This window comes from Salmo trutta, chromosome 1, assembly GCF_901001165.1.
Source record: "Salmo trutta chromosome 1, fSalTru1.1, whole genome shotgun sequence".
NCBI classification, from domain to species: Eukaryota; Metazoa; Chordata; class Actinopteri; order Salmoniformes; family Salmonidae; genus Salmo; species Salmo trutta.
The window spans coordinates 20062579-20076054 of record NC_042957.1 but is presented as its reverse complement, the minus strand read 5'-3'; the positions used below and the strand labels follow the sequence as shown (position 1 = coordinate 20076054).

Sequence of the window (13476 nt, the reverse complement as noted above, 5' to 3'; positions counted from 1 at the left end):
CTGAACTCTCCCTTTTATGTCTTGATTAATGCAATCTGAATGAGGTCATCACATTAACAATTCTAATGATTTCCTTTGCTTGATGATTGAATCAATCCATCATTCCAGGGCTCACCAGTCTGTATTGTCTTTATGTGCTCAGTTCAGTGCTCACTTCCTCTCTAGCATTAGGAGGATTAGTTTGAACTAGATCTAGATCAAGGCTTTTTCACTGCCAGGTAATTTCACTAAGGAGTCTTGCAGGAAACAGCTACATGGAACTCCTGTGTTGCTCTCTACCTCAGTGTGGGCCAGGAGAGGCTCTGATTGGCTCCCTTTACTCAGGAAACAGATATGACATGGCCACGGCTCCATGAGATATGTGGGATAGTACAGTCTACACTCTTAGAATTAGTGATGACATGAGGAACCCTTGTTAGTCAATGGTTAATATTTGCACCTTTGGTTAGCTGAGGGGTTCCTGGAGGAACCCTGGACTGGAGGTGTGGCTTGGTAAGGGTGTGGCTTTCAGTAGGGGCGTGGCTTTATTTACGCCACCCGTGGGAGTGAAGGTGATTCCTGTTCATCTGTTCAGTTGTATTGTTCAGCTGTAATGTTAATATTATATTATAATACAGTATGTAATATGTACAACTATTTAAAGAAAATTGACATTTGCAGTGTAGAAACGTAACATGATGAGCAGGAATGACATTTACACTAACGGGTGGCCAAAAATATCTATCTGAACACCACGCCTCCAATAGGCCACAACTCCAATCTTCTGCAAGGCTACACTATATAATTAAAAAGGTTCCAAATTCAACCTCTCCCATCACAAAAAAGTTCAAGTTTGAACCTTTACACAGGGGATCCTCGAGGAACCTTTTTGAACTGTGTGGCCATTTGTAGAACCCCAAAAGGGTATTCTTATTTCTCATTCATACAACTGTGTGGTCCATTTTTCCTATAGTGGCAAATGTTGGGTCTCTCTCTATCTCTCTCTATCCCCTTCTCTCCTTCCCTCCCATTCTTCCCCTCTACCATACATATAATCAACCATCTCTGATTGATTTGTCATTCTCCTGTTGTAGGGAAATGGTCCTTGCTTTGTTAGAATCCCTCTACTCATCACTGTCTCACATAATGGCCATTGATGACAAATGGATCTTTATATCCGGTCCATCTGTTTTAACTGTCAGACAGTAGAGATTCATATAGCTGTTTGTCTCTGTGTTCGATAATCCATGTACCATCCATTATGTTATTTGTCACATGTCATGGGTGTGTCATACTGTCTGGTTTGACAAATTAGTAGACGGCATCAAGCTTTTCAAAATAATGGTTTCTCAAGGGGATTCAGAACAAGAAACGGGATTTCCCACAATACATAGATTATCTGGAGTCTTGTGTTCTGTCCATAGATAGTTTCAGATGTTTTCAGATTTCTGATCTTTCATTATTACTACACAACTTGAAATACCTAGTGGTCAGTTCCTCCAGGTCAGTCTAGATGTCTTGAAACACCTTGTGAATTCTTTCCCTCCAAGTCAGTCTGATGTATTGAAATACCTAGTGATTTCTTTCCCTCCAGGTCAGTCTAGATGTATTGAAATACCTAGTGATTACTTTCCCTCCAGGTCAGTCTAGATGTATTGAAATACCTAGTGAATTCTTTCCCTCCAGGTCAGTAGATGTATTGAAATACCTAGTGATTTCTTTCCCTCCAGGTCAGTAGATGTATTGAAATACCTAGTGATTTCTTTCCCTCCAGGTCAGTAGATGTATTGAAATACCTAGTGATTTCTTTCCCTCCAGGTCAGTAGATGTATTGAAATACCTAGTGATTTCTTTCCCTCCAGGTCAGTAGATGTATTGAAATACCTAGTGATTTCTTTCCCTCCAGGTCAGTAGATGTATTGAAATACCTAGTGATTTCTTTCCCTCCAGGTCAGTAGATGTATTGAAATACCTAGTGATTTCTTTCCCTCCAGGTCAGTAGATGTATTGAAATACCTAGTGATTTCTTTCCCTCCAGGTCAGTAGATGTATTGAAATACCTAGTGATTACTTTCCCTCCAGGTCAGTAGATGTATTGAAATACCTAGTGATTTCTTTCCCTCCAGGTCAGTAGATGTATTGAAATACCTAGTGATTTCTTTCCCTCCAGGTCAGTAGATGTATTGAAATACCTAGTGATTTCTTTCCCTCCAGGTCAGTAGATGTATTGAAATACCTAGTGATTTCTTTCCCTCCAGGTCAGTAGATGTATTGAAATACCTAGTGATTTCTTTCCCTCCAGGTCAGTAGATGTATTGAAATACCTAGTGATTTCTTTCCCTCCAGGTCAGTAGATGTATTGCAGGCTCTCTAGTATGAGGCCCTAGTATGAGGCTCTTTGCTCCACTAGGAGCTAAAAAATACTAAGTAAATGAAGTCTGGCCTTCCCTGTGGCTCAGCTGGTAGAGCATGGTGTTTGCAATGCCAGTGTGAAATGGCTAGTTAGTTAGCGGTGGTGCGCGCTAATAGCATTTCAATCAGTGACGTCACTCGCTCTGAGACTTGAAGTAGGGTTTCTCCTTGCGTTGCAAGGGCCGTGGCTTTTGTGGCACGATGGGTAACGATGCTTCGTGGGTGTCAGTTGTTGATGTGTGCAAGGGTCCCTGGTTCGAGCCCAGGTTGGGGCGAAGAGAGGGACGGAACCTACACTGTTACACCAGCATGGTGTGTGCAATGCCAGGGTTGTGGCTTCGATTCCCACGGGGGGCCAGTACAAAAGATAATGCATGAAATGTATGCATTCACTACTGTAAGTCGCTCTGGATAAGAGCGTCTGCTAAATGACGTAAATGTAAGTCAGGAGACACTAGTGTGGTTGGTTCGGTTTGATCTGTAGTCTTCCAGTCCTCTGGAGGAGTTGCGGCTGTGCTTGTGAGGTGGTTTCTCTCATTCAGCATGGGCAAGAATCCTGCCTTTTCAACTCAAGGTTGGTTCTCTAACATTGGAAGCCAATGATACGGTGGCCTATTTAACACAATCCATTCAGGCCCTACCTTATTCTCATTAATCTGGTGTTAAACACGTTTTTTATGTTTTCAGTTGGAATTGTTTTGGTTCTGCTGTAGAAGAGTGTTGTTTGAATTTTCATGGGGATATTGGTGATTCTGATATTGCTTCAGCTGTGTGATGTTTTTTCTCTCTTCAATCACCTTGTTTTAATTAAAAGGAGAATGAGGTCTGTAGAAAGAGAGCTAATCTTTATTAATTGGAATTTCTGAGCCGTTGGGTCACTCTGGGAATTGTTATAAAACATTCTCGGAAGCCACATGACAATCCATTTCTCATCAATTAGTCAGGAAACCTTCACTTCCGCGTGAGTAAACACACGCACACACGCTCGCACACATGCACACACACCGCACTGATCAAAATGTCACTCTGAAATGATATATGAGTTCGAAGATATGTTGTCTCCTTCCAGCTGGCAGGTCTTCTAACTGCAGTCTCTATTTCCCATATCCATATGCCTGAAAGGCATTATAAGTTCCTACTGTAACAGTGTACCGTCTCTACACTAAGTTCAACTTGAAAGTTGTCTAGAACTACATTGGATATCCTCCTCTCTCACCTTGTCATTAGGCTATCAGGGCAGAGCAGGGCAGTATACCTCCGGGTGCCATTGTGTTTTACGACTGGCCATAGATCACCAGGTGATGTATCCGTCGTCCGTCGTCTGATTGCTTTTCTCCAATATCCCAGAGTCAGCGATCCCCAACTCCTCTCGTACACACACACACACACACACACACACACACACACACACACGCGCGCGCGCGCACACACACACACACACACACACGCACACGCACACACACACACGCACACACACACACATGCACACACACACACACGCACACACACACACACACACACACACATACGCACACACACCCAACCATACGCACACACACCCAACCATACACATACGCACACAAACCCAGCCACATACACTCAGCCACATACACCCAGCCACACACAACCAGCCACACACACATGCACACGTACACACACACTGCTCATCAGCTCTTCCAGCCTCTGGCCGGACCCTTGGCCTCTGGATTATCCCTTCATCTGTAATTAAACCCAGCCAAGGAGAACTGCTCTGCTGCTACTGCAGACTGGAGAGTAGAAACTGGGACTCAGAGACGGCTCCATGTTTCATCACAGTTCTGAGACAGCCTGTCACTGATCTCAGACAAAGGTGTGTTTATGTGCGTGTGTGTGCGTGTGCGTGCGTGTGTGTATGTGTGTGTACGTGCGTGTTTGTGTGTGTGTGTGTGTGTGTGCGCGTGTGTCTGTCTGTCTGTCTATGTGTCTGCGTGTCTATGTGTTTGTCTGTGTTTGTGTGTGTGTGTGAGTGTGTGTGTGTCTGTTTGAGTGTGTGTATGCCTCTACTTGTATGCTACTTCTATACTAGCTGTATGTAGAGGGTTTATTTCATGCATGCTGTCCTTAATTACTGTAGATGTCAGTTGACTGTGATCAGACGTTTGCTAGGGTTGACTGTGAGTTGAGTGTGTTTCTGTGGGCATACACATTCTCACTGATCTCCTATCTCTCAAAACGCCTCCTCCACTGCCGCAGTCACAGGTCACAGGTAAGACCGATGCTACAGTATTACACAACTCACTGCCAGCAGCCAACAACACAAACCCTGTCTGTCACTTCTTCCTCACTGGAAAAGTCTGTAGTGGGAAAGATAACAGCTTAAGACCTCAAATCAGTGTGATTTTTTTTCACTCAAAACTCTCTGATGTATTGAAATGAATTTGATGGGAGCACTTTAGTATAGTGGGAAATATGCTATTCTTTCACACCGAGACAGGGCTGTTGTTCTCTGCTGGTGTGTGATTGTGAGAAGGGTGTAATCCGGCAGTGACTGTCTTAGTGAAGCTCCTGGTAAGATCACTATCCAGCTCTCTGATTGGACAAGAGTACAGGGACAACAGGTGGTGACAAACATTCCCAATTACAATGCCAAAATGTAATCTTTCTCTCTTTTGGTCTAATCCCTTCCATTGTGATAGCGGGAGTGGAAACAAAGAGGGGCAATTGGCTTCCACAGGTTGTGATTCTGATGGATTCTGTCTGAAAGATTGACAGCAGCTTTTGGCCCCCTGTGTGTTGTCAGGTGACTCACTGCATTAACTCTACTCTGCCCTGAGGGATATAAGCCCCCCGTCTCTCTCTGTCTTTCTGTCCCTCCCTCCCTCTCTCTTCTCCCCTCCTTCCCCTCTCCCTCCCTCCCTCTCTTTCTCTTTACCCACCCCTCTCTCTCAATTCAAGGGCTTTATTGGCATGGCTCTCTTTCTTTCCCTCCCTCCCTCTCTATTCTCCCCTCCTGTTTAGGTAGGGTAGGGTGATATTAAGCTGCCAGGCAAGGGAGGTGAAAGCTGTGATCCTGACTCCTGACATGTGTGAATTACCAGTTGGTCTCTGGGGATTGGAACCCACCCAGCCGTGTGTAATTAAAAGAGCATGAAGACAGATCAAGTGCTTTCCTCAACTCCTAGTTCAATGTTCCTGGAGGCTGCTAGAGAATCCACTGGGTGCCCTGTCTGTCCATGAAGCAGGATGGAAAAAGATCCTCTTGTTTTGATAGTTAATCTGAGATTGACTGTGAGTGGAGGGTACTTAGCTGTCTCCTTTATCAGTAAGCTATTGTAGAAGGTAATAGATTTAGCACCCTATTATTTAATTTGACACTGAAGACTCTTTACCACCAGCCAGCCCTCTCAGCAAATTCATTAAAAACTGTTTAGGGTGTCAGGTACCCTAGCTGTTAAGAGTGTTGGGCCAGTAACCGAAAAGTTGGTTCAAATCCCTGAGCCATATATGTGAAAAACTCTGTCGATGTGCCCTTGAGCAAGGCACTTAACCCTAATTGGTTCTGTAAATTGCTCTGGATAAGTGTCTGCTACAGGGATTACAGGAGGGGGTTAAGTACACACCCCTTAGGGGCCCCAGTGTTAAGGATCAGCGTGGCAGACGGGTTGTTGCCTACTCTGACCACCTGGGGGGCGGCCCGTCAGGAAGTCCTGCAACTGGATCCTGGACTTCCTGATGGGCCGCCCCTCAGGGGTGTTTACTTAGTCCCCTCCTGTATTCCCTGTTCACCCACGACTGCGTGGCCAAACATGACTCCAACACCATCATTAAGTTTGCTGACGACACAACAGTGGTAGGCCTGATCACCGACAATGATGAGACAGCCTACAGGGAGGAGGTCAGAGACCTGGTGGTGCCCGGACAACAACCTCTCCCTCAATGTGAGCAAGACAAAGGAGCTGATCGTGGACTACAGGAAAAGACGAGCCGAACAGGCCCCCATTAACATCAACAGGACTGTAATGGAGCGGGTCGAGAGTTTCAAGTTCCTTGGTGTCCACATCACCAACAAACTATCATGGTCCAAACATACCAAGACAGTAGTGAAGAGGGCACGACAAAACCTTTTCCCCCTCGGGAGACTGAAACGATTTGGCATGGGTCCTCAGATCCTCAAAAGGTTCTACAGCTGCACCATCGAGAGCATCCTGACTGGTTGCATCACCGCCTGGTATGGCAACTGCTCGGCATCTGACCATAAGGCGCTACAGAGGGTAGGGCGAATGACTCAGTACATCACTGGGGCCAAGCTTCCTGCTATCCAGGACCTATACAATAGGCAGTGTCAGAGGAAAGCCCATAAAATTTGTCAGACTCCAGTCACCCAAGTTATAGACTGTTTTCTCTGCTACCGCATGGCAAGCGTTTCCGGAGTGCCAAGTCTAGGACCAAAAGGCTCCTTAACAGCTTCTACCCCCAAGCCATAAGACTGCTGAACAATTAATAAAATTGCCACCGGACAATTTACATTGACCACCCCCCCACCTCCCTTTTTGTATACTGCTGCTACTCGCTGTTTATTATCTATGCATAGTCACTTCACCCCCACCTACATGTACAAATTACCTCAACTGACCTGTACCCCCGCACACTGATTTGGTACCGGTGCCCCCTGTATATAGCCTCGTTAATGTTATTCTTATTGTGTTACTTTTCATTATTACTTTTTATTTTAGTCTACTTGGTAAATATTTTCTTAACTCTTCTTGAACTGCACTGTTGGTTAAGGGCTTGTAAGTAAGCATTTCACGGTAAAGTCTACACTTGTATTCGACGCATGTGACAAATAAAGTTTGATTTGATGTTAATTTGCTAAATGACTAAAATGTAAATCTATTTAAATGTTTCTTACCCTGTTTGCCTAACGTCAGCCCTGTATGTAGAGATGAAGCTGAGTCTGACAGAATCGAGTCAGTAATCACAGCCTATCATCACCCACTCTGGGAGCTCTCGTCTGTCCTGAACATCCCCTGGAGACGCTGTTCTCCCCCAAAGCCTGTGATTTGATATCTTCTCCCACAAAGAGGAGATCAGATACCGCGGAGCACAGTAGCACACCACCATGCAGCAGGGAGTGAGAGAATAGTCCATATTCCACATGCATCTGTGTGGGAGGAGGTTAAGGACTGCTCAGATACTAACACACCTCTCTTCTGATACCTCTCTCTAACACTCCACCATCCACTCTGAGTCAGATTGTCTTCTCCCAGCTCTGCCAGTTTAAAGTCTTACCTACACCTGATTGGATGGTAGAGACCCACCCATGAAAGCCAAAAGAACTGCCCAGCAACGGGCATAACATGTTATTCATGGTCTTCTGTATAGAGGTGATTGTTAGGGTTCCAAAGGGTTTCAAAATGAGGTCAACTAGAGCATCACCAGAGGTGTTTTACCTAGACACCTGTAGCAGAGGAGGACCCAACCTCTCAACCCTTACCTCAAAATGAAGAGGCACAGACAGTACTTATGGCATGGTAAAGGCCTGCATCCTGGCTGTCTCCTCTCTCCCCTCCCCTCCCCTCTGGCTGTGTTTAATATTTCTGGCTTCTGTGAACCCGTCTGACCTACTCTCTCTTCATTAACACAACCCCCCCCCCGCTCAAATCACCATCCCCACCATCTCTCTACCACATCCATGTTTACCAGGCCGTATGCTAATATTGTCCCCCTTATTCCGTGGGTGGTTAGGTAAAGGTTAGATAAGCGTTTGTACATGTGGCCGAGGGCTTCGACCCTCCAGGGCAATGGTGATACACATCAGTGGTTCTGGAGGAGTGGGGCTAGTGCATACAATAGGCATGCCTTGTACAATGGCTTATACAGCTTGTGACTAGAAGACAATAATTATATTCACTCAAATAATATCAGAGCTGTGATTCCATGTATGATTCTCTGTACCTGGATTTTATTATATTGAGCTGATATCAAGGAAACTAGCTAGTCTATGTAGAAATACATAAATAGATGTAACCCGAGGGACAAAACTGAACTAAATTGTGTTACTGTATAGATACATGCAGATAGATGATGTGAGGTGAGGCACATGTTCAGTAGTACAGCCCTATGTATTGTGCAAATTCCCATGCAGTCTGATAACTGCTCCTGCCAACTGCCTCCTGCCACCTTCACCACTCACTGCTCTCTAACTGGGTAGCTGGGTAGCTGGGTTGGAAACATGGTATTCCTGGCACTACCCACCCTCTGAGTCTACCCAGCATGCCACGCACCACTACCTGTCGCCCATATGCCAGTACGTGTCCCATAATCCCCTGTTTCTGTTACTGATCTAACGACATGTCACTCGTGAAGGGTGACAGAGGACTTTAGGACAGGGAGGGGAAGAGGAAGTAAAATAAGCCCTGTAGATGAGTTATAATCCTGGCTGTCGAGAAATAACTGGCTTTTTTCATTGGACATGATTGGTATAACATCTGCTAAACATGTGTATGTGACAAATACAATTTGATTCGATTTTTGATTTGATTTGATTTATTTACTGTAGAGCGATGTAAAGGAAGAGGTCAGAGATTAACACACAAACACACCCAAACAAACTCTCTTATGTCTAAGCATAGATATCCGTCCCTCTTCTTTCCTATGACTCCCTTTCCAAATGGCAATATTATTATCTCTACACCAGCTCTTGGTTATATGTTCTGTGTTCTGTCTCTTGAAAATCCACCCTTCAACACGACTCCCCCTAATACCCTGACATGCATTTCTGCCATGTTTCTGCCATGTTTCTGACTTCCCGCTCCAAGATGAGGCTATTTGAAATGCATCTCCTCTCCCCTGACTTGTGTGTTGTGTTTGTATTACGCGAGCTGCATGTCATAATGGGTAGCACAGCTCAAATCCCTCCCAGACAGCAGCAGAGTCTGTGGTGATTGTATCAAACTGACCTCTAACAAGCTGTCAGCTCTGGTTTGATAAAGCATGCATGTATCACTGCTGAGGGCCTGGCATCCACATGGAAAGACAGAGAGGACAGGTCTGTGGCCCCCCATCCCTCCCTGTTTTTCCTTCCTCTCCAATATTGTCTCATCCGCTGGCTGATGCTGTCCTGTGGTGCAGCCTAGGCATCCAGCAAGACAGGAAGGGGAGAGCACTGCACATTGGACTGGAGATCATGGAGAGAGGAGGGAAGTAAGAGAAGCACAGTCAAAAGTGTCATACGGTCTTCTATGTATGGAAAGGGCCCAGTGGGTGTCCTCCTCTGTCTGCAGCGGTAGAGAGGTTGAACAAAAACGCAAGCAAAAAGGGAGCTAACATTCAATATGGCCCGTAAGTGTTCAATTCCCTGGTTTGATATGGTGAGAGTGAGTCAGTGGAGTAGTCTGTGTTCTAGAGCCCTGTGTGAGGCAGCAAGCTGTTTCAGCTAGTGAAAGGACTATGGGCACTCAGCCCCTACTCTCTCGCTTGCTCGCTCCCTCTCTCTCTCCCTCCCTCGTTTTTTCTCTCTCTCTCTTTGTCTAAAAAAGCAACAGCAACATCAAAACAAAGAGCAGTTATTATGTAATAATTTGGCAATTACCATTTTTAGTTTAATCCTTTAATAAATACGAGGTAAAAACAGTTTTTCAGTACCTCAACTGTTAGACAGGGGGTGCTAGTGCGTAATGAAAAACGAGTCCAGGAACAGTGAATGAGAGGGAGAGGGAGCGAAACAGAAAGAGACACTGAGCGGAGAGAGAAATCACACAGAGTAGGAGAGACACGTGAATCAAACCAGCAACGAGACTGCTCATTTAAACTGTATGACAGGCGGATGGAATGCGCTCTCAGAGCATCTTTCTCTGCCTCTCTTGCGGTTAACTTTGGAATCTGTGTGGGGACTCGTTGACCGTGCGCGCATGGGTCCCGTGACAGGTTGTAAAGAAGGAATTCCAACACTATTTTTAAAGCCACACGCGGATCTGGGGGCGTGGACCGCTCGAGCACAGACCGTTTGGTTCGAGGAACATTTTAATGTGACTGTTGGATGTGGATTGTCGTACCGCTCTACCGGCTTGGAGTGCCCCGGCATACCCAAAGCATTTGGACACAACACGGTCCGAGCTGTCGCTCTCGTTGGTACGGGATTGCTTTGAGTTTAAATTATATTTTCTGTCAATTTCCCTGTCATTGGAATACGTACATTTTGCTTCGATTGAGGGTTTACAAGAGTGAGGGCGGCGTGGAAGGAATAGGCTACTACAGCGGGAGCAAAGCGTCTCCAAATGGCGCAACGTTGGAACGTTTATGATTACATATAACTAAACCAATTACTGAATACGGTAACACTTTCTAATCCGTCTAAATCTGGAACAATTCTTGGTTTTAAATAATGATTTTTTTCTTTGCCTAAAGTGATTGTTTACCGTGAACCTGGCATGTCAATATGGGCGAGTAACATCGATGGCAAATGACATCGGGGATTTGAGAGCTATCGCTGCATCCACTGAACTCATCTCCGTCTGCAAATATTGGCATGTGTCAAAGAATTTCAGTGTATTTCGTTTCACTGACCTTTTTCACCAGACGGGTTTATTGGATATTATCACAGAATATCGGGAGGCCATATATTCCATATTCCCTATTAAAAATAATAGCATTTTGAACTACGTAGCCTACAGTTTAGGCTATTATTTTTGAGTCATGGATTCTAACATTTGCATTGTCCTTTCTTCGTGTGTTCCTGACATTTAGACTGCATTATTTGCGAAGATACTGCCATTTTCATTTGCATTTAACAATGAGATTTAAAATCCATTTGGGGAAGTAATTATTGGTGGTGTTCTGTTCTGCACTCTTTACATTAGCCTATTTACTGTAGCTACAACACCCAAACATGACAAGCAGCGGACCTGTCATCGTTTATGAGTGGCTGAAGACCCTCCAGCTCTCTCAGTATGTAGAGTCCTTCGTGGATAACGGCTACGATGATCTGGAAGTTTGCAAACAAATTGGAGACCCCGACCTGGATGCTATCGGTGTCTACATACCGCACCACCGGCAAAGGATCCACGACGCGGTGCAAAGGCTGAAAGACGATGATAAGGAGACTGCGGCGGGGCTGTATTTTACACTTGAGCCGATGCCCCCCGCGTCCGAAATGTGTCCTAGTCACCTGGTGGACCAGTACGAGTCTAAACTCCGTGGGTCCAAGTCTTGGACCGAACCGAATAGTGACCGGGTTGGGAGGAATGGGGGCGCGTATCTGGGCGCGCAGAGGAACCTGACGCTTGGCAACAGGAGGGAGCTGGTGATTTACCCCAAACTGAAGCTGAAGATCATGATTAGGGATAAAGTCATCAGAGATGGAGTCAACCTTGCCAGGCCACCATACTCAAACAAGGTGAGATCATCATCAAGACTATACCTCTCACTGGAAAGCTGTATAACCAATGCATGCCATCATTATAACCTGTCCCATGTCATGCAAAGGATAATCAGTCATCCAAATCATTTTGAATCAGAGAAAGATGCTACTCATGAAATAAATGTTGGGTTGGGTATGCTATATCATAGATATGCATCTCACATCAAGTGGTTATTGTCTGAGCCATTGCTGGTTGTCAGGCCTCAGGAGAGCCCTGTCTGGCCCTATTGTCCCCTGGGGATGTGTCCTTGTCTGGCCCTATGTTCCCCTGGGGTTGTGTGAGTTAGTGAATGCTGCCATGGTGACGGCTGGCTGCTGTGGATCAATGAGCAGGAAGAGGAGGAGCCTTCAATCATTCTCTGATTTCCTGTAGAGAGAAACACACTTGGATGATTGATTAATTCACACTCACCTGTCTAGTGTTTCTCACCTGTCTGTCCAGCCCTCAGACCCCAGACCTCTCTGAGGAGTTGGATCAACCTGCGTCATCATGCTCATTTTGGCCCAGGCCATTTTAGTTGATGACTGTGTGTCATCATCATTGATTAGCAGCAGTCTAAATTGAGGGTGTCCAGCTGGTTTTCTGCTGGAGCTCATTTGAGGAGGCAGATTGATAGCATCTTTATATCAGATCAGTGGCTTTACATCAGATGCTCAGCCTACTGAGGGCTCACTCAATGACCACTTTGTTAGTACAGAGAGAGAAAGAGAGAGACACACACACATACACACACACACATACACATACACACAGCTTTTGTCACCATAGCCGTGCAATGCAATGTACATTCAATTTGTTGGGATACGATGAAAAAGATCAGTGTTTTATTCTACAGAGAAAATAGCATTTCAAAGGATTATCTCACGCACATGTTATTTCAAGGGTTTCCATTTGAATTGATCCTTAAATCCTGAAATCTTACAGTGAACATGCAGACTTTATTTGGGATTTCTAAGTGATCAATATTCAAATTGCAGACTCTTAATTTGGGTGTTTTGTCAGCACTTCTGCCTCTTTGTATTCCTAGCATTATCCCTTTTCCTATAAATGGGAATCCCACAGAGATTTGGGATTTTTCCAGGACTATGGCTAACGTCACTTTGAAACAAAGTGTTGTCTCCAGACGGTTAAAGGCTGTAGTTATTTAGAGCCAAAGCTTCGACATTGAGGCTTTGGAGGAGAATGAGCAGTTCAAGGTCTCTCTCTCTGTCTGTCTGTCTGTCTGTGTGTGTGTGTGTGTGTGTGTGTGTGCGTGTGTGTGTGTGTGTGTGTGTGCGTGTGTGTGTGTGTGTGTGTGTGTGTGTGTGTGTGTGTGTGCGTGCGTGCGTGTGTGTGTGCGTGCGTGCGTGCGTGCGTGCGTGCGTGCGTGCGTGCGTGCGTGCGTGCGTGTGTGTGTGTGTGTGTGTGTGTGTGTGTGTGTGTGTGCGTGCGTGCGTGTGTGCTTGCGTGCGTGCGTGCGTGCGTGCGTGCGTGCGTGCGTGCGTGTGCGTGTGCGTGTGCGTGTGTGTGTGTGTGTGTGCGTGCGTGCGTGCGTGCGTGCGTGCGTGTATACATACAGTATGTGAGTGTGAAACCCTGCAGTAGAGTGTTGAATGTGATCCAGGCCAGTAGTCTTCTCCTCAGGAGCGAGTCAAGTGTGAGGAGCCCTCAGTGATGGAACTGGGACCAGCTGGCCTCTGATTGGTCA

General features: G+C 45.6%; 1 protein-coding gene across 2 annotated transcripts in view; it reads left to right on the top strand.

Moving 5' to 3' along the window:
• The first annotated feature begins 10188 nt into the window (after positions 1–10188).
• The window catches only part of LOC115177877 (SAM and SH3 domain-containing protein 1), a 331417-nt gene continuing 328129 nt past the window's right edge, over positions 10189–13476 (top strand). For both annotated transcript variants that reach the window (XM_029738976.1, XM_029738905.1), the window contains exon 1: positions 10189–11764. In XM_029738976.1, coding sequence (XP_029594836.1) covers positions 11258–11764 — 507 coding nt within the window. In that variant the 5' untranslated portion in view covers positions 10189–11257. The remainder of the gene's footprint in view (positions 11765–13476) is intronic.